Below are 21,474 nucleotides of genomic sequence, written 5' to 3' on the forward strand. Positions count from 1 at the left end.
CTCACAAAGCCACTCTTTTATGTAATCGTTGTTCTAACCACCAAACTCTTCCTCCCTGCAAAAAATATTGCACTTAATTACCTCCAGGCCTTTCTTCACCTTGTGATCATCTCTATTAGCTATCGCCCTTGCCACAACAACTACTCACCACCACAACTCACTTTCAAGGCCCAGTCTCAAATGCCCCTTCCTTTGGGAAGTGCCCACAGCACGCCCTTTCTCAGCTCCCAGACAATGTAGTTCAAATCTCTATTACAGAATTTATCACAGCCTTGCTTTGAATTACGTTTTGTTGTATGTCTCTGATTCCTCCAATAGACTCTGAACCTGTCAAGGGCAGAGACTTTGTCTTTTTCATTTTTTAAGTATTTGCTCAGTGTCTTGTACAATGCCTTTCCCATTGCAGGAGGTTGATAACTGTTTAAATTAACCTTTTTGTGTGTGTGAGGAAGATTGGCCCTGAGCTAACATCTGTTGCCAATCTTCCTTTTCTTTTCTTTCTCCCCAAAGTCCCAGTACATAGTCATATATGCTAGTTGTAGGTCATTCTAGTTCTTCTATGTGGGATGCCACCATAGCATGGCTTGACAAGCCGGGCATAGGTCTACACCCAGGATCCAAACCAGCAAACCCCAGACCCCCAAAATGGAGCGTGTGAACTTAACCATTCGGCCACAGGGCCGGCCCCCTAAATTAACTTTTAAATAACTTAGATGTCTAAAAGACATCCTGACCCTAAATCTGCTCTAAGCACAGTCCTCCCCATCTGTTAGTGGTAACTTTATCCTTCTGGTTACTCAGGTCTGAAACTTTGGAGTCATCTTTGATTTCTCAACTCCTCTCTTTTTCTTATACCATTTTTCATCACCTCCACTGTGATTACCTGGTCCTGATTATCCTCTCTCCTTAGAATTTTTGCATTTGTCATATACTTCTTCTGTTACCCTACTTTTATACTTGCATCTCTACATTATTTTCAACCCTGTGGCTAGAGTGTTCTTTCATTTTATGTAAAAAAAAAAAAATTATATAGAGTTTAGTATGCGCCAGTTACTATTCCAGGCACTTTACAAATGTTAACTTATTTATTCTTCATAATGACTCCCTGAGATAGAAACTATTATCCCTGTTTTACAGATGAGGAAAACGAGGTGCAAAAGATTAAGTAATTTGTTCAAGGTTGCCTAGCTCATAGAACATAAATCATATTATGTCACTTCTCTGTTTCAAACTCTCCAATAATTCCCCATCTCAGTCAGAGTACAAGCCAAAGCAAGGCCAAGGCCTACAAGGCTATATGTGATGTGCATGCCCCTATTCTCTACTTTACTTTTCCTCCATAGCAATTTATTTATTTGTTTGTCTCTCTCTCTCCCTAAACAAATTAAATTCCACAGGGGCAGGCAAGGACTTTTGTCCTCCTTCCCACTACCCATCTTTTTCTTGGTGCCCAAAACAATGCTTTGCATAGCAGGCCCTCTTCAAATAATTGTTGCACAAATGAATGTATCTCTTCTTACTTACACTAAGTAGAAATAAATATTTAAGAAAGGAAGTGAAAAACAGGAATTTTAGAATTCCTGAATTTTAGAATTATTTAAATTCAATTTATTTATGTGTTGTAATCCTAGGGCTTACTATCTATTGAGTGTTTATAAAGTCAAATAATATTAACAAAGTAATAAGTTGTATAAAGTTAAAATTTATGGGCATGTACAAAACTCCTCTTCATAATGGGTAAGTTACTTAGATCCAGAATGAAAATGAAAAGCATCACTCTTTAATTATTTAAATGTCGTAGATTTAAAAAAACATCATAAGTGAGAGGGAAAGCCTGCAAAGGGAGTTGGTCTTGGTCAATTTAATAGTTTAGATGATGATCTTAAGAGGATGCTGCCTGCTACTCTAAATCCCCAAGAACAAAGCACTGACTTTTGGAGTTCCAGCAAATCAGCAATGGAGGCATGTTAGATTCCAAGATCATTGTTCCCTCGTATAATTCCTGAAAAACAATTCGAGTGCAGCGCCTTTAATATTTTTAAGATCGAGTAAAGGATGTGGAAAAGACCAATGGATATCCATCAAGAATAATTTAAAGAAATAATCAGTTTTTCTTTTTGAGGAAGATTAGCCCTGAGCTAACTACTGCCAACCCTCCTCTTTTTGCTGAGGAAGACTGGCCCTGAGCTAACATCCATGCCCATCTTCCTGTACTTTATATGTGGGAGTCCGCTACAGCATGACTTGCCAAGCGGTGCCATGTCCACTCTAGGGATCCCAACCGGGGAACCTCAGGCCACGGAGTAGTGGAATGTGCGAACCTAACCGCTGCACCACTGGACTGCCCCAAGAAATAATCAAATCTTTTAAACTATGGTAGTGGTCAGTTTCAACAGCTGAATGCTATTTCATATTATTGTATTCTTTTTTTAACTTCATCTTCTGAAATCGGGCACATGTTCCTGAGGTTCATTTGCTTCCATTTTTTACCTTAAATTGTTCAAATCCCCGGCATTGGGTTTTCCTTTGGATGAAAGAAGTTATTCTTTGGAATATTTAAAACATTTTAAAAATATAAGAGTTCTTTCATATTCACAGGAACCATCTAGCTAATTTGTAAACACGCTCATTTCTGGGTTCCACTCTTAAAGATCCTGATTCTCTAGGTTTGGGACCGGAGCCCAGGAACCTACGTTTCAGACCATTCTTTGAGAACTACTCGACTCACTGCTATTTTCAAATTTCGTAGCTTACAAAATAGTAATGTTAGAAATCTAGAGAGGGGAGGGCAAACGCCAGTGGCTGGCAAAAGGAACAAGAAAGAGCAGCCTCCGTTAGGCCATGTTGCAAAACTTTTCCTCAGTTTGCAGATCTGCCTCTGGGGAGGAAATCCCTTCATTTTCACGAAGTAATTAACAGTCTTTCAACCAGTTACATCCACGTCTCTCAGGATGACCCCAAAAAAGTCATGAACTCATCTCCGCGGCATATGGCAAAGAAGTTCTGTTCGTCCTGCGTGCCCTCACAGGGCCGCGGGGACCAGGTTCGCTTCCCGCCACGCGGGCTCCTCCTCTGCTTGCCTTCGGGGGCCGGTCCTCCCGGAGGCGCTCCGCGCGGCAGATCTTGGCGCCAACCGGGTGGCGGCGCTGTGTGCCCCGCGCGCGGCCGCCTCGGGCCCGAGGGAGGCGGAGGCTCGGCCGGCGGAGGAAGGGGAGGGCGCGAGGCGCGCGCCTTGCTCTCGCGTGCTCTCGCACCGCTCGCGTGACCGGCTGGTGTATGCGCGAGGTGCCGGCTCCCTCGGGGCACGGACGGCCGGGCGCGCGCCGCTGCTAGGGGCGTCCGGGTCCGGGTCGGCGGGCCCGGCCGGCGCGAGCTGCGGGCTGGAGGGCGGGCCGCGGGGGTCGTAGGCGGACAGACGCGCACGCGTTCCCGGAGGAGCCTTCTTCGAGGCTGCTCTTCCTCGGCCAGACGGAGAGCGGCAGTGTCTCCCCGCCCAGCGCACACTCGCCCCGCGTCTCCCCCCGCGGCGGCTGCTCCTCCTCGGCACCGCCAGCCCCAGCGCCGCTCCGGGGCGGGCGGCGGCGGCGGCGGCGGGACCCGCGGAGCCGCTTTGTGTGCAGCCCGACGAGGGGCGGCGGCGCAACCACCTGACAGAGGCCCGGGCGCTCGATGCACCTTCCGCCCGCATGAGGAGGAGGAGGTAAAGGCGGCGGCGGCGGCGGCTGGGCTCCCGCCCTCGGCTGGTGGAGGGAGGGGACGGAAGGGGAGACCGGAGGGGGGGGCGCGGGACCGAGGCCCGGCGGGGCTGCCCGGAGGTGCCGGTAAGGCCTCGGCGGCGCCGGAGGGCGCCGAGTGGCCGGGGGCGAGAGAAGCCGCCGGCGTCCCTCAGCCGAAGTTGAAGGAACAAAATGTGAAGTGCAGAGCCGCGTCAGCCGCTTCCTGGCGTGGGGTTTGGGGTGGAGGGCGGCTCGTTTTCGCTCCCGCGGCGGTGGGGGAGCGGGACAGGGGAGGGGCGGGAGCGCGGCTGGGACTCCGTGGTCCGAAGCTCGCCCCGGCAAGGGCGTTCGTTCCCGGAGTCGCCGCTGCGAGTGCGTCCGGTTGGCTCCCTAGTTTTGCGGCCTAAGCCGAGCCCTCTAGGCCTCGCGTCTCCTTTCCCGGAGGGGACCGGCCGGGCGGGGACTCGACGCTTCTCTCTGACCGAGCGGGGGCCTTGCGGGCCTCGCCGGGCTCCCCAGGCCGCCAAACTTGGGACCTCGGCGACCGGGGGTGGATTTCATTGTGAGAGGCGGAATGGGAAACTCCTGGCGCCGCTCGGCGCTTTTCGCGGCCACGGCGGCTGGTACCGGAGAGCCCCGTGGGCCCGGGGCTGGCGGGGCCCGCGCGGGTGGGGGCGGCGGGGCGGCCGCCAGCATCCAGGCCTGGGGACGGAGCGGTGGCGGGGCCGCCGTCGAGTCCCCGGCCTCCCGGGGAAAAAAGGGCCCTTTGCGGATTAGAGATTTTTGAAATGAAAAAAGAGGTTACAAAGTCGCCCCTTTCCCGCTGAACTTTTGTTTTCTGACCGATAGAGGCCGGTAGAGGACTGTGAAAGAAAAGTTGTCCCCCAGGATGGACTTCACCGCGCAGCCCAAGCCTGCCACTGCCCTCTGTGGCGTCGTGAGTGCGGACGGGAAGATCGCTTACCCTCCGGGGGTAAAGGAGATCACCGACAAGATCACCACTGACGAAATGATCAAACGACTGAAGGTAAGCGTCTGGCCAGCGTGTTCACACTTCAGCCTTCGCTGGTAGGACGTGCGCTCGCGGGTGGTGGTACAGTACTGCAGGGCCTGGCCTTTAGGGTTTCACCGCCCAGGTGTGTTTAGACACGTTATCGTTTTCTCTTTGATCCCCTCTGAAAGGTCTTGTTCTATCTTGGCCCTCTCTTTTTAAGCATAAGAATTCTAGTGTTTTTAAAGTTTTTTCTGGAAGTATTTGTGAGAATACTGTTCAAAGTAGCTTGCAACCTGAAATGTAGGGATATTTTGCCTAAGAAGGTTCCTATTTTCATCAGTTTCTAAGGAGACGGGTTTAAGTACAAAAGGCATTTTCTAAATTGTCAGTTTCCTAATATGGTATGGTTAAACTTTGACAGAAGATACTGACTTCTCAAAATTCAGGCTTTTGAGGTAAGGTGATGATTTAGGTGCACCGGTCAAAGGGGTTTTAAGAGAGTATTATGACTCTTTAATTATAAGCAGTCAGCTTAGTTAGTTTAAGCATGGTGGTCCTAGGGTCGAAGTTTTAAGTTTCAGCCTTATGTTGGTCAGTTTTTTGCTTTTTGTTGCATGGACAGAGATGATGGCCACAGCCTTACTGAATAAGTGCTGTTGTTGTTAGGAGATGAACTTGATGCAGTGATTCTCAACCAGAGCATCTTTGACCCTCAGGGGCATTTGGCAATGCTGAAGACATTTTGTTTGTCACAATTGGGGCTAGATTGCAGCAGGAACAGACTGGAGGCAGGGAGTCCAGCTAGGAAACTGTTAACAGTAGTGCTATAGGTGAAAGACACTGAAATGTTGAAGTAGGGCTATGATAGTGGGAATAGAGAGACAGGGAATGATCCAAGAGACATTTCAGAGTTAGAATCGATGAGACTTGATGAGAGAGGAGGGAAGAAATGTTGACAGTGTTTCTACCTTGGGCAAGTAGGTGAAATGTATTTTTAGGGAATGATCTTGCCCCTTTGCTCTTAGAGCTTAGTCTACTGCCTAGTAAATGTTTACAGTGTTGTGAGTGCTTAATGAATAGTTAAGGTATTCTTGTAGTTTAGTTTTTAAAATCTAATTAGATTCTGAAATTTTTTGCATTTTTGGAAGGAATAGGACACAATACCTTCATTAAAATAAATCTTGATACTAAAGATTATACATGAAATGAGGTGCTTAATTGATGCTTCTTAAGGTTATACTGAGTGTTTTGAGATGCTGTAACATTATGAAATATAAAGCTGTTAAGTAAAAAATGTATACATCTTATAATTTTTGTTTTCATGTTAAGAATATTGAAACTTTGAATTCTAATGATGGATAATCTAGTTTAAAAAAGTTATGACTGTATATACATTTTCCACTTGAAAATAGATTAAATATTAGAAGTACTGTTAACTATAAATGGACAAATAACCAAGTCTAGAATGAGCATGGAGTTAGAGTATCCATTTGTTGTGGGTTCTTTTGGAAGTTAAAGTTGACATACATGTTAACTAGTTTGAATGTCCTGCTAAAATTTTGCTTTTCTCAAGAACTCTTATGATTTCTCTTCCTACTGCCTTTCTAAGTCTGTTTGGACTTTGTACTTTTTAGGGATCCCTATTTAGTTAAAAGTATTACTGTCTCATTGGAGGTGTAGATTTTTAACGTTATTTAACTGTATTTTTGATAATTATATGTTTATTGGACCCTTAGTTATTGCCAAATTTTATAAATTCGGTGGTTTATTATTATTATAGCAACAATGTTCAAATGCTGTATAAATACAAAGAGGGCTTAAAGGGAAATAAAATCTTGGTCAGTGGAATTCAGAGATGTTTGGTCCATTCTCTTCAGTTTTCAAGGAATGGAACAATCATTTTTACAGTGGAACCATAATTTTAGAGTTGAAGGATCTTAAAAAAATTCTGGAACTCCCCTTGTTTTACAGGTGGTAAAACTTAGGCCCAAAGTGGCTAAGTAACATTTACCAAGATCAGTCATAGGGCAGGTTAGTGGCGGAGCCAGAGCAATAGCTTCGTATTTATTTATATTATTATAGCTGCTTACTTCTAAGGAATCTAAGTAGAGCTAAGAAGTTATGATTTTATTATGCAGTTGAAAACCGCAAAATGAAAAGAAAACGGACTCAATGAGTGTAAGTTTCGTCTTTTGTAGGGAGATACAGTACAGCATTTTTTTAATATTGAAGAGAAAGTATTATGATGCTTTGAAGCCTCCTTGAAAATAATTCTTGGAGTATGTCTTTGCAAGAGCCATGGTATGCTTTTGTATATTAGAAGTTTTCATTTCTGTTTCTAAGGAACTATTTTAAATATTTTTGTTATATCCAATCACACTGGCTTTCTGTCAGTTCCTTGGACATGCTGTGTTCATTTCTGCCTAGACAGATTCCGTATTATGTAGCCCATACGTACCTTTCCTCTCAGGTCATTTGTCACTCATTTGTTCTTAAGGGAAGTCTTTTAGATTCCCCATTATATACTCTAACTCCTTCATCTCGCTTATTACAGTTGTGATGTTACATTTATGCATATGTTTATTTGGTTTATCTCCCCAACTCTTCTGTAAGTTTCATGGATATAGGTACCATGTCTGTGTTTGTTTACTTTTATGTTCTCCCACTGCCAAGTTTAATGCCTGGCACATAGGTGCTCAACAAATATTTGTTGAATGAACAAATAAACAGTTTTTATTAACATTGGATTAGAGAAATATTTTTATTTTTGAAAATGAAGGATAATTTGAAAATATTTTGAGTTGTAACTAAGTACTTTACCTGAGATTGCATACCAGAGACGATAACATAGATATTTAGAATTTTAGAACTAAAAGATAGCTTAGAGATTATTTGGTTTTGTTTTAATTTTCCAGATGAAGAAACTGAGTCTGCAAGGTTGTGACCAACCCTAGTCACATAAGGCTATAAATCATCATTAACAGTTTTGTTACTTAGATAAGTTACAAGTGTATATTAATTGACAGAAATAGTAAAAGCGATACAGAAGTTAACTGTCTGCTGTCCTTCCAAACAGCTTACTATCAAGATTATAGTAAGCATCAAAATCTATAGGTCACAAATAGCCTTCCACCTAAATAGTTAAGTATTCTGAAACTAATGCAGGGGTCATGTCTGATTTTTAAACATGTTTAAAATGTGTTTTATAACACATTCAAAATAAACCTATAAACCGTGTTGTACAAAGTTCCATTATGTGCTCCTGCCCACAATTTGTTATATACAGTCTGTGCCAGATCATGTATTACTACAGAGCTATGTGCCACACACATTTTGTTCCTTTCTTGCTGTTTTGGAGGTCGGAGGCCCTTGATAAGCCTTGGTTTTTAGGAGGAGGGATGGACAGGGTGAAGTTTGTTTCTCATGTTCATTTTTTATTACCTGATCTCAGAACTCAGTGCCTCAGATAGTTCTCTGGCTACAACTCTATACCCAAATCTGCTATGTTCATTCTGTTAGAGAGTCAAATCAAAATACTTCTTACTTTGGTGATAAGAATTAGGCAAGATTAAATAATAGGGTTTTATCGTTCTGAAGATGTCCCTCATATTTCTCCCACCAGGTATTACTTCTGTGTTTTCTTTGTATTTTTCTATGACCTTTCCGTTTGTGTCAGCCATTCTCCCTCTTCCTCACCCTCTCACTTTTGCTTTCTATAGTCTGTGCTGTTTGATAGTTTGATAGGAATTAGGATATAGTGGGCTTGATTTAAGGTAAGACATCCCCCTTTTCTCATCAAACCTAGGTTGGGAGAGGGGAGGAATAGAATGGGGTAGTTAGGCCATGAATTCTTTCCCTTTTCTTCCCTTAAGGTGGACCCCAGAAATGCTTGGTTTGGTTATAGTTATTTTTACTTCCATAAATGATTTTTATTTATTCCTTATTGTCATATGGTATGCTAATTTTACATATAATTCAGTATGTAGTTTCAACTCTAAATGGATTCATATATTTTATTTTAATATTTGTATTAATGCAGAAGATTATGCTAAGAAATTAAAAAATTAAATGGAGAGGCAAGATTTCTTAAAATCAAGTCGTAAAGTATAGCCAGTATGCATCTGTGAAGTAATAGTGCAGCATAGTTCTTGTTTTAGACTTCCATTTGTGTAGAGGAGCTATTCTGGTTATCTATCAGTTGCTGTGGTTTAAAATAGCAACTTTTAAAAAAGATTTTATTGTGCTAAAAAATCTATAACACAAAATTTTACCATTTTAATCATTTTAAGTACATTCACATTGTTGTACAGCCATCACCACCATCCATCTCCAGAACTTTTTCATGTTCTGCAACTGAAACTTCGTACCCGTTAAACAATAACTCTGTTTCCCCCTTCCCCAGCCCAGGCAACCACCTTTCTACCGCTCTGAATTTGACTACTCTGACAGCCTCATATAAGTGAAATCATACAATATTTGGCCTTTTGTGACTGGTGTATTTCACTTAGCTTAATGTCGTCTTTAAGGTTCATCCATATTGTAGTATTCGTCAGAATTTACTTCCTTTTTGAGTAAGTATGTATATAACATCTTTTGTTTATCCATTCATCCATGGATGGACACTTGGGTTGTTTCCACCTTTTGGCTACTGTGAACAACTTTTTATTATCACAATTCCGTGGATCAGGAATTCAGGCAGGGCTTGACTTGATTATTCTTCTGCTCCATATTGCTTACTACTCTTGCTCAGTAGTATTCAACTGGTGACTAGACTGATCTTAGAAGATCCACACAGGCATCTCTCAAACACTTGGTGCCTTGGTAGGAACAGCTGAAAGACTGGACTCAGCTGGGCCCTTTTTCGTCTATGATGTAGTCTTTGGGCTACTCCACATCGTCTCTCCAGCAGGGTAGTTGGATTCAGGGCTCCAGGACACCATGGGGGAAATTGCTAGTACTTTTAAAGGCTTGGTTTAGAATTGGCAGTGTCACTTCTATCTTACTCTACTGGTTAAAGTAGTCATAGCCCAGCCCACATTCAAAGGGAGAAAAATTGACTGTACTTGTCAATGAAAGAAGTAGGAAAGAATTTGTAGCCGTCGTTAGTCTACCACAGGATTATAAATTTAAAAAACATTTATTCTCAAAAACAAGAGTAAATATTTGCAGCCAACTTGCTAGATTTGTAAAATTTCTTTTAAATATTGTAAGGAAAAAATTTGTAGGCATTTTTTTTTATGTGCTAGTTAGGGAAAAATTATCAGGGAGGCTCATGATTTGATCTTTTTTTTTTGAGGAAGACTAGCCCTGAGCTAACATCCGTGCCCATTTTCCTCTACTTTATATGTGGGACGCCTACCACAGCATGGCTTGTTAAGCAGTGCCATGTCCACATCCAGGATCCAAACCAGTGAATCCCGGGCCACTGAAGCAGAACGTACGCACTTAATGGCTGTGCCACCAGGTGGCCCTTTTTTTTTTTGAGGAAGGTTAGCCCTGACCTAACATCTGTGCCCATCTTCCTCTATTTTATATGTGGGATGCCTGCTATAGCATGGCTTGATAAGTGGTCCATAGGTCCCCATCCGTTATCTGAACCTGCCAACCCCCGGGTACCAAAGCAGAGCACACAAGCTTAACCGCTGTGCCACTGGGCTGGCTGCTCATGATTTGATCTTAGAACCCGCTTTCTCATATTATTTGAATTTTTACTGGAATGTATTACTGACTGATTATAATGATGATTTTTCCATTCACTACCCCCCTTTTTTTTTTTTTTTTAAACTATCTCGGCTTTTTATTTTGAGACATTTCAGACCTCTAGAAAAGTTGGAAAAAATTGTACCTTCAACACCCATATCCCTTCACTTAGATTCGCTAATTGTTAGCTTTTTGTCACCTTCACTTGCTTTTATGTTTCTCCATACACACACACAGAGACAGACATAACACTTTTGGTTGAGTTACTTGCAGACATCATGGCATTCTACCTCTGAATGCTTCAGCATTCTTTTTGGAACAAAGACATCCTCCTACTTTATCACAGTTATCATTATCACACTCAAGAAATTTAACATTAATACAGAGATATCTATTATACTGTCCAAAATAACATTTTCCCAGTTACCTAAAAATGACTTTTCAAAAAGTTGGTTTTTTCCCCCTCTATCCAAGTTCCAATATAGGATCACATGCATTTATCATGTCTTTTTGGTTTCCTTTGGTCTAGAATGCCCTCTCACTTTTTTGGGGGGTGAGGGGTTGTCCGTGACATGACTTGTGTGTGGGTGTGATGTGAGTGTGAGTGAGAGGAAGATTGTCGCTGAGCTAACATCTGTTGCCAGTTTTCCTCTTTTTGCTTGAAGAAGATTGTCGCTGAGCTGACGTCTGTGGCAGTCTTCCTTTATTTTATGTGGGATGCTGCCACAGCGTGGCTTAATGAGTGGTGCTAGGTCCACACCTTTGATCGGACCTACGAACCCCAGGCCACCAAAGTGGAGCACAAGAACTTAACCACTGTGCCACCAGGCCAGCCCTATGATGGCATGACATTTTTGAAACATTTGTTTTGTTTTGTTTTTTGAGGAATATCAGCTCTGAGCTAACTACTGCCAATCCTGCTCTTTTTGCTGAGGAAGACTGGTCCTGAGCTAACATCCATGCCCACCTTCCTCTACTTTATATGTGGGACGCCTACCACAGCATGGCTTTTGCCAAGCAGTGCTATGTCCGCACCCGGGATCTGAAGTGGCAAACCCTGGGCCGCTGAGAAGCGGAACATGTGAATTTAACCGCTGCGCCACGGGGCCGGCCCCTTTGACACATTTGTGTTGTGGGAGTTCCATAATCTGTTTTTGTCTTATTTCCTCACTCTTAGATTCAGGTTGAACCTTTTTTTGGCAAGTATACTAGACAAGTGGTGCTGTCATATCAGAAGGCATATAATGTCATTTTGTCCTTTTGGTTATAAGTTTGATCACTTGGTTACAGTTGGCTAACTCTCTCCATTGTAAAAGTACTTTTCTCCCTGCAATTAATAAGTAATGTTTAAGGTGACAAATTGTGAGAATAACTTGTTTTCCAACAATTCGTACGTAACTGTTTAGCATCCACTTTGGTGGTTATAAAATATTGACTTTTTTTGATTCTAACATTACTTCATATATTAGCTGGCATTCTTCCTTTAAAGTGCCTGCCTCCATTTAAAAAAAAAAAATTACTCGTGTATTCTTCATTCAGTGAATTATAATTCTTTACTGTCTTTATTCCTTTTGAGAGTCAGATTGTCCCAAATGAGCATGCTGGCTTTGGTGTCCTTTTGAAACATCTAGTGTCTTTTTGACATGTCTCTCTCTGAGTCTTTCACCACTTCTTTATTTTCTGGTACAAGATGTTCACCTTGTGCTTCCTTACCCTAGATTTGGATGAGTTATTTTTTTCCAAAGAGCCTTATTTCCAATTTAGTATAGAGTAGTGTTTACAAACCAAGATCTGGGCATGGGCATTCTGTTCACATCGCTATTAGGGTATAAGTTCTTCCTTCTCTTTCAGTGTATAGAGCTAGGAAATATACATAGGTACTTTAAAGATTTTATTTTTTTTCCTTTTTCTCCCCAAAACCCCCAGGTACATAGTTGTATATTCTTAGTTGTGGGTCCTTCTAGTTGTGGTATCTGGGATGCCGCCTCAGCGTGGCTCGATGAGCAGTGCCATGTCCGCGCCCAGGTTTCAAACCGACGAAACCCTGGGCCGCCTGCAGCAGGGTGTGTGAAATTAACCACTCAGCCACAGGGCCAGCCCCTACATAGATACTTTATTTTTTTTTCTTTTAAAGATTTTATTTTTTTTTTCCTTTTTCTCCCCAAAGCCCCCCGGTACATAGTTGTATGTTCTTCGTTGTTGGTCCTTCTAGTTGCGGCATGTGGGACACTGCCTCAGTGTGGTTTGATGAGCAGTGCCATGTCCGCGCCCAGGATTCGAACCGACGAAACACTGGGCCGCCTGCAGCGGAGTGCACGAACTTAACCACTCGGCCACGGGGCCAGCCCCATAGACACTTTAAATTATGAGTTCATTCTGTTACCTTCAGTTGAAATCCAGCACCACATAATTTTTCCTGAACTTTTCCTCCATGTATCATCCTTATCTTACAATGTAAACTCTGTTTTCCCTTAACTTGGATAAATTTATTTGTACTACCCTCCTGTAAGCACAAAAAAATTCAGAACTGCTATCCCAGTATCGTTTGCAAGATTTCTTTGCAGTTTGTTGTGTCCCATTACGGTTATGTAGAATACCATGTTTGTTAGTTACTTGGATTTGAATTCTTTTGTTTGAGTGATTACATTATCAATTTTACACACAATTGGTTTATTTCTTTGTTTGCATTCAGTTTTTTAGTGTGTGTGTTTATATATATTTATATGTGTGTATATATACTTGATTCGTTTTATTTCCACTGGCAAATATAATCCTCGCTTGATTTTTTTTTTATTATTGTAAAAACATATAACATAAAATTCACCATCTTAACCATTTTTAAGTGTACAGTACAGTAGTGTTAACTATATGCACATTGTTAATACAACAGGTCTTTAGAACTTTTTCATCTTGCAAAACTGAAACTCGATACCCATTGAACAACAACTCTTTTTCCCCTTTCCCCCTACCCCTGGCAACCACAGTCTACCTTCTGTTTCTAACTACTCTAGATACCTCATGTAATTGGAATCACAGTATTTGTGTTTTTGTGACTGGCTTATTTCACTCAGCATGATGTCCTCAAGGCTTATCCATATTGTAGCATATGACAGGAATTCCGTCTTTTTTTAAGGATGTATAATATTATTCCATTGTGTGTATATATCATATTTGCTTTATCAGTACGTTGATGGGTGTTTAGGTTCCTTCCACCTCTTGGCTATTGTGAATAATGCTGCAGTGAACATGGGTGTGCATAATCTCTTTTGAGAACCTGTTTTCAATTCTTTTGGATATATACCCAGAATATATATTGCTGGATCATATGATAATTCTATTTTTAATTTTTTGAGGAACCTCCCATACTGTTTTCCATAGCGGCTGCACCATTTTACGTTCCCAATAGTGCACAGGGATTCCAATTTCTCTGCATCCTCACCAGTGCTTGTTATTTTCTGTGTTTTTGATACTGGCCATCTAGATGGGTATGAGGTGATATCTCATTGTAGTTTTGATTTGCATTTCCCTGATGGTTAGTGATGTTGAGCATCTTTTCATGCTTGTTGGCTGTTTCTGTATCTTCTTTGGAGAAATGTTTATTCAAGTTCTTTGCCCATTTTTTGATCAGGTTATTTGTTTTCTTGTTGAGTTTTAGGAGTGTTTGTATTCAGCTTTAGGGATTACTTTTTTCATTCTTTTATTTAATTTTACATACTTCAAAAATCAGAACTATGTAAAAACTTAGGCTTTTCTGAAGTCTTACTCCTATTCTTATCCCTTCCACTGCATTTCCATATATCCATCCACTACAGATAATCATTTTCATTAGTTCCTGGTTTATCTTTTCTGCATTATATCCCTTCTTACTCAAAAGATCCACTACTGTATGTACTCTCTTGTACTTGCTTTTTTCAATTAATATATCTTGGGGGGCTGGCCCCGTGGCCGAGTGGTTAAGTTCACGTGCTCTGCTTTGGCGGCCCGGGGTTTCGCCGGTTCGAATCCTGGGCTCAGACATGGCACTGCTCATCAGGCCATGTTGAGGTGGCATCCCACATGCCACAACTAGAAGGACCCACAACTAAAAATACTATGCAACTATGTACCGGGGGGCTCTGGGGAGAAAAAGGAAAAGTAAAATCTTAAAATATATATATATATATATCTGTATCTTGGAACTCGCTCCATATCAGGAAATCTTTTAAAATTCTTTTTCATGGTGTTATAGTACTCTATGTGTAGATGTGCCATAGTTTTATTCAACTAGTGTCTCATTGTTGCATTTAGGGTTGTTTCTAATATTTTGCTATTAAAAATAAATAATGCTAAAGTGAATCCCGTGTTAACATGTTGTTTGTATTTGTGGAGGTGTATCTTTAGGATAAATTCCTAGGAGTGGGATTGTTGGGTCAAAGGGTAAATTTATGAGTAATTTTGTTAGAGGTGGTCAAATTTCACTCCATGGGGCAGTACCATTTTGGACTTCCACCAGCAAGTATAGGAGTGTCCAGCCTCTCAATAATGTATGCCTACTTTTGCCAGTACCATGATTTATTTTCCCTGTATCAGAAATCTGTAGATGTCTGAGGAAAGAAACTGGTTGGTGCTCACAATAGGAGAACAGATTTAAGGACATTAACGAATTTTTGTTTCAGTTAGCTTCTGTTTTTCAGCAGTCATTGTTTAAATTAAACATTACTTTGGCTAAGATTATTGGTACATGAAAGTATGTCCAGTTGAATTCCTTGCTCAGAAAGATAAAATGAGTGGAGTTTATACAGTATATAAAAGCCTAACAAGTTCTTATTTGCTGAAGAGAACAAATCAAGCTTCTAGATAACATTTGCAATAGAAAGCTGAACAGAGACATAATGAAGGAATTTGCTGAATTTCTTTCCTTTGCTGTTGGCATTTGGTCTTTTACATTAATGCAGAGCTTCCCAACTGGTGTGCTTCTACACAGTTACAGGTGTGCCTACATGCAGAGTCCCTCAGCCTTTGGAGGTTACAAATATTACATCTTTTTTTGTATATTACATGATATTTAAAAAGTAGAGGGGCCGGCTTGGTGGCGCAGCAGTTAGGTTCACACGTTCTGCTTCTGCTTCAGCGGCCCTGGGTTCGCCAGTTCGGATCTCAGGTGTGGACGTGGCACCACTTGGCAAGCCATGCTGTGGCAGGTGTCCCACATATAAAGTAGAGGGAGATGGGCATGGATGTTAGCTCAGGGCCAGTCTTCCTCAGCCAAAAGAGGAGGATCGGCAGCAGATGTTAGCTCAGGGCTAATCTTCCTCAAAAAAAAAAAAAAAAAATTTGGGAACTGCCATAATAGGTGTTGTTTTTCTTTTTCCTTCTTTTTTATTGAAGTCTTAATAGTTTATAACACTGTGAAATTTCACTTGTACGTTATTATTTGTCAATCATCATATAAATGTATCCCTTCACCTCTTGGGCCCAACCCCCAGCCCCATTCCCCTGGTAACCACTAAACTGTTCTCTTTCTCTGTAAGTTTGTTTATCTTCCACAAATGAGTGAAATCATATGGTGTTTGTCTTTCTCTGTCTGGCTTATTTCGCTTAACATAATACCCTCAAGTCCCATCCACGTTGTGTGAATGGGATAATTTCTTCTTTTTTTTTTGGCTGAGTAGTATTTCATTGTATATATATATCATTTCTTTATCCAGTCATCGGTTGATGGGCACTTGGGATGCTTCTGTGTCTTGGCTATTGTGAATAATGCTGGAGTGAACATAGGGTGCATAAGTCTCTTTGAATTGTGTATTTCAAGTTCTTTGGATAGATGCCCAGTAGTGGGATAGCTCAGTCATATGGTATTTCTATTTTTAATTTTTTGAGAAATCTCCATACTGTTTCCCATAGTGGCTATACCAGTTTGCATTCCCACCAACAGTGTATGAGGGTTCTGTTTTCTCCACAAACTCTCCAACATAATGTTATTTTTTCTCTTGGTGATTATAGCCATTCTAATGGGCATGAGGTGATATCTCATTGTAGTTTTGATTTGCAGTTCCTTGATGATTAGTGATGTTGAGCATCTTTTCATGTGCTTATTGGCCGTCTGTATATCTTCTTTGGAAAAATGCCTGTTCATATCCTCTGCCCACTTTTTTTTTTTGGGGGTTTTTTAAAAAATTATTTTTTTATTGAGTTCAGAATAGTTTATAACATTGTGAGATTTCAGTTGTACATTACTACTTGTTTGTCACCATATAAGTGCTCCCCCTCACCCCTTGTGCCCACCCCCAGCCCCTTTCCCCTGGTAAACACTGAGATGTTCTCTTTGTGTGTTTGTTTATCTTCCGCATGTAAGTGAAATTATCTGGTATTCTCAGTCTGCTTTATTTCGCTTAGCATAATACTCTCTAGGTCCATCCATGTTGTTGCGAATGGGACAGTTTTCTCCTTTTTTTTTTTTTTTTTTTTTAAAGATTTTATTTTTTTCCTTTTTCTCCCCAAAGCCCCCCCGGTACATAGTTGTATATTCTTCGTTGTGGGTCCTTCTAGTTGTGGTATGTGGGACGCTGCCTCAGCGTGGTTTGATGAGCAGTGTCATGTCCGCGCCCAGGATTCGAACCAACGAAACACTGGGTCACCTGCAGCGGAGCGCGCGAACTTAACCGCTCGGCCACGGGGCCAGCCCCCGCAGTTTTCTCCTTTTTTATGGCTGAGCAGTATTCCATTGTGTGTGTGTATATATATATATAGCACATCATCTTTATCCAATCATATGTCCATGGGCACTTGGGTTGCTTCCATGTCTTGGCTATTGTGAATAATACTGCCATGAATATAGGGGTGCCTAAGTCCCTTTGAATTGTTAATTTGAAGATCTTTGGATAGATACCCAGTAGTAGGATAGCTGGGTCATATGGTATTTCTATTTTTAGTTTTTTGAGAAATCTCCATAATGTTTTCCATAGAGGCTGCACCCGTTTGCATTCCCACCAGAGTATATGAGGGTTCCCTTTTCTCCACAACCTCTCCAACATTTGTTATTTTTTGTCTTAGCTATTAGCTGTAATGTGATATCTTAGTGTAGTTTTGATTTGCATTTCTCTGATGATTAGTGATGCTGAACATCTTTTCATATGCATATTGGCCATTTGTATATTTTTGGAGAAATGTCTGTTCATACCCTCTGCCCAGTTTTTGATCGGGTTGTTTGTTCTTGTGTTGTTCAGGTATATGAGTTCTTTATACATTGTGGAGATTAAGTCCTTGTTGGATATATGATTTGCAAATATTTTCTCCCAGTTGGTGGGTTGTCTTTTTGTTTTGTTCCTGGTTTCCTTTGCCTTGCAGAAGCTCTTTAGTCTGATGAAGTCCCACTTGTTTTTTGTTTTATTTCCCTGTCCGAGTAGACATGGTATTTGAAAAGATCCTTTTAACACTGACGTCAAAGAGTGTACTGCCTATATTTCTTCTAGAAGTTTCATAGTTTCAGGTTTCACCTTCAAGTCTTTGGTCCACTTTGAGTCTGTTTTTGTGTATGGAGGAAGATAATGATTTGGTTTCCTTCTTTTGCATGTGCTTGTCCGGGTTTTCCCAGCACTATTTATTGACAGGGCTTTCCTGTCTCCATTGTATATTCTTTGCGCCTTTCTGGAAAATTAGCTGTCTCTAGATGTGTGGTTTTATTTCTGGGCTTTCAATTCTGTTCCATTAATATGTGTCTCCGGCAGCCAGTCCAGTGGCGCAGTGGTTAAGTGCGCGAGTGCCGCTTCAGCGAGTGGCCTGGGGTTCGCTGGTTCGCATCCTGGGTGCAGACATGGCACTGCTTGGGACACCATGCTGTGGTAGGCGTCCCACATAGAAAGTAGAGGAAGATGGGCATGAATGGTAGCTCAGGGCCAGTCTTCCTCAGCAAAAAGAGGAGGATTGGCAGCAGTTAGCTCAGGGCTAATCTTCCTCAAAAAAAAAAAAAAAATCAAATGTGTGTGTCTGTTCTTGTACCAATACCATGCTTCTTTTTTTTTTAATTTTTTTTTAAGACTTTATTTATTTCTTTTTTCTCTCCAAAGCCCCCTGGTACATAGTTGTGTATTCCTAGTTGTGGGTCCTTCTAGTTGTGGCAGGTGGGATGCCGCCTCAGTATGACTTGATGAGCAGTGCTATGTCTGCACCCAGGATGCGAACCAGCAAAACCCTGGGCCGCCGAAGTGGAGTGTGCGAACTTAACCACTTGGCCATGGGGCCAGCCCACATGGCTGTTTTGATTACTGTAGCTTTGTAGTACATTTTGAAGTCAGGGGTTGTGATGCCTTCAGCTTTGTTCTTGTTTCTTGGGATTGTTTTGCCTATTTGGGGTCTTTTGTTGCCGCATGTGAATTTTAGGATTCTTTGTTACATTTCCGTGAAGAATGTCATTGGGATTGCATTGAGTCTGTAGACTGCTTTAGGTAGTATGGACATTTTAACTATATTTATTCCTCCAATCCATGTGCATGGAATCTCTTTTTTTATGTCATTATCGATTTCTTTCAGTAATGTCTTATAGTTTTCATTGTATAGGTCTTTCATCTCCTTGGTTAAATTTATTCCTTGATATTTTATTCTTTTTGTTGCGATTATAAGTCAGATTGTATTCATGAGTTCTCTTTCTGTTAGTTCAATATTGGAGTATAGAAATGCCACTGATTTTGTAAGTTGACTTTGTATCCTGCAACTTTGGTGTAGTTGTTGATTACTTCTTATAGTTTCTGATGGATTCTTTAGGGTCTTCTATATATAAAATCATGTCGTCTGCAAACAGTGAGAATTTCACTTCTTTATTACCTTTTCGGATTCCTTTTATTTCTTTTTCTTGCCTAATTGCTCTGGCCACAACCTCCAGTACTATGTTAAATAAGAATGGTGAGAGTGGCACCCTTGTCTTGTTACTGTTCTGAGAGGGATGGCTTTCAGTTTTTCCCCATTGAGTATGATGTTGGCTGTGGGTTTGTCGTATATGGCCTTTATTATGTTGAGGCACTTTCCTTCTGTACCCCTTTTATTGAGAGTTTTTATCCCGAATTGATGTTCGATCTTGTGAAATGCTGTCTCTGTATCTATTGAGGTTACGATGTGGGTTTTGTTCCTCATTTTGTTAACATGGTGTATCACATTGAATGATGTTGAACCATCCCTGTGTCCCTGGTATGAATCTATTTGATCATGGTGTATGATCTTTTTAATGTACTGCTGTATTCAGTTTGCCAGTATTTTGTTGAGGAGTTTTGCATCTGTGTTCATCAGTGATATTGACCTGTAATTTTCCTTCTTTGTGTTGTCCTTGTCTGGCTTTGAGATCATGTTGGTGTTGGCCTCGTAGAATGTGTTAGGAAGTGTTCCGTCTTCCTCAATTTTTTGTAATAGTTTGAGAAGGATAGGTATCAGATCTTCTTTGAATGTTTGGTAGAATTCTCCACAGTAGCTGTCTGGTTGTGGACTTTTATTTTTTGGGAGGTTTTTAATTACTGTTTCAATCTCTTTACTTGTGATTGGTCTATTCAGATTCTCTGTTTCTTCTTGATTGAGTTTTGGGAATCAAAAAGATTGATTTTTACATGTAAGAGTGTAAGAATTTATCCATTTCTTCTAGATTGTCCAGTTTGTTGGCACATAGTTTTTCATAGTAGTCTCTCTTTTTTAAAAAACGTTTTGAGGAAGATTCAGTCTGAACTAACATCCGCTGCCAATCTTCTTCTTTTTGTACGTGAGCCACCAGCACAGCATGGCCAATAACAAATGTTAAAGGTCCACACCCAGGAATTGAACCTGAGCCTGTGGAGCAGAGTGCACCAAACTTAACCAGTAGGCCACTGGGATTGGCTCATGTGTTGTGTTTCATGTTATAAAATTATCATTAAGATCAAACATTTAAAACTTCTTTTCAAACAAAGTAGGGGCACTGTGGTTGGTGCTGATGAGGCCAACCCTTAAATAGCATTAGTCCATTAGGGAAAACTGCGTTTATACTAGAATAACACTGGAATGGATTTCCATTTTTATGAAGAATATTTGAGATTATCATATAACTTATTGTAAGTTAAACACCAGTTATGTGCTAGGATTGCATCTGTTTCTTTGGATAAAGAAATACTAAGAATTTTGATGTCAAGAAAAGTTTCATGGAGATGGTGACAGTTGGATGGGATTTGAAGGCTCAGACTTTGGTAGGCAAATGGATGGTAAAACATTCCAGACAGATGAAGAGCAGGGACAAAGATTGAGAGGCAGAAGCATGCTTGATGTGTTTGAAGAAAATGAGTAGAACAGTTTTGCTGTAGCTAAAGCATCTTAAAAGAGTAGTTGGGAGAGGAAAAGAGGAAGGTTCCTATGAAATTGTTAAAGTCCTTAAATGCCACAGAAAGGAATTTGAATTACAAAAAAATAACCTCTCAGGCATTTGAGCTAAAGAGTGACATGTCTAAGTCGTGGTTTTGCATGATTAACAAAGCTAAGTGACCAAGCAGTCTCTTAAGCTCGTGAATACCACCCTTTCTTTGTGGCCAATTTCTGGTCTTTTGATCCTCATGTCCAAACCAGATGGCATCTTTGCTTGAACATTAATCCATTTCTGGTTGATACTGTCTGAATAAATGTGTTTGTTGCTGAGCATTTAGTCATATGACACTATGTGTGAAGGCTGTGGATAAGTAAAATTTAAAGAGTGGTAGTAGAATTTTTTTTTTTTTGCTTGAGGAAGATTAGCCCTGAGCTAACATCTGTACCAGTCTTCCTCTGCTTTATACGTGGGTCACTACCGCAGCACGGCTGACGACTGGTGTAGGTCTGTGCCTGGGATCCAAACCTGAGAACCCAGGGTGCCAAAGTGGAACACACCTAATTCAACCACTATGCCATGAGGCTGGCCCCAGAATTTTATGTACTAGATTATTATAATATGAATTGAATTTTATCACATATGTTCAGTGTGTGCTTTTCCATACTTTCCTAGAATTTCTATGGTAGGAATTCTAAGTAAAAATTAATAGTAAATTGATGCCCAATTATTTTGTTAAGTTTAATACTTGAAAATTCAGTGGAGATAAATATTTG

At 41.0% G+C, this 21,474-nt stretch overlaps 1 protein-coding gene across 12 annotated transcripts in view; it reads left to right on the top strand.

The window, feature by feature from the left end:
• Window positions 1-3,332: 3,332 nt before the first annotated feature.
• PDS5A (PDS5 cohesin associated factor A) overlaps window positions 3,333-21,474 on the top strand; it is a 164,604-nt gene continuing 146,462 nt past the window's right edge. For 8 of the 12 annotated variants that reach the window (XR_011502262.1, XM_044767712.2, XM_014857209.3 and 5 more), the window contains exons 1-2: window positions 3,333-3,700; window positions 4,566-4,743. Coding sequence is in view for 10 of the 12 variants with exons in the window: in XM_044767712.2 (XP_044623647.1) it covers window positions 4,606-4,743 (138 nt within the window). In the remaining 2 variants the exon portion in view is untranslated. Of the gene's footprint in view, window positions 3,701-3,743; window positions 3,911-4,565; window positions 4,744-21,474 lie in introns of those variants that run through there. The other 4 variants (XM_044767709.2, XM_070506006.1, XM_044767710.2 and 1 more) reach the window with 3 other exon arrangements.

The sequence above is a fragment of the Equus asinus genome, chromosome 3 (assembly GCF_041296235.1).
Source record: "Equus asinus isolate D_3611 breed Donkey chromosome 3, EquAss-T2T_v2, whole genome shotgun sequence".
In the NCBI taxonomy this organism is placed as follows: Eukaryota; Metazoa; Chordata; class Mammalia; order Perissodactyla; family Equidae; genus Equus; species Equus asinus.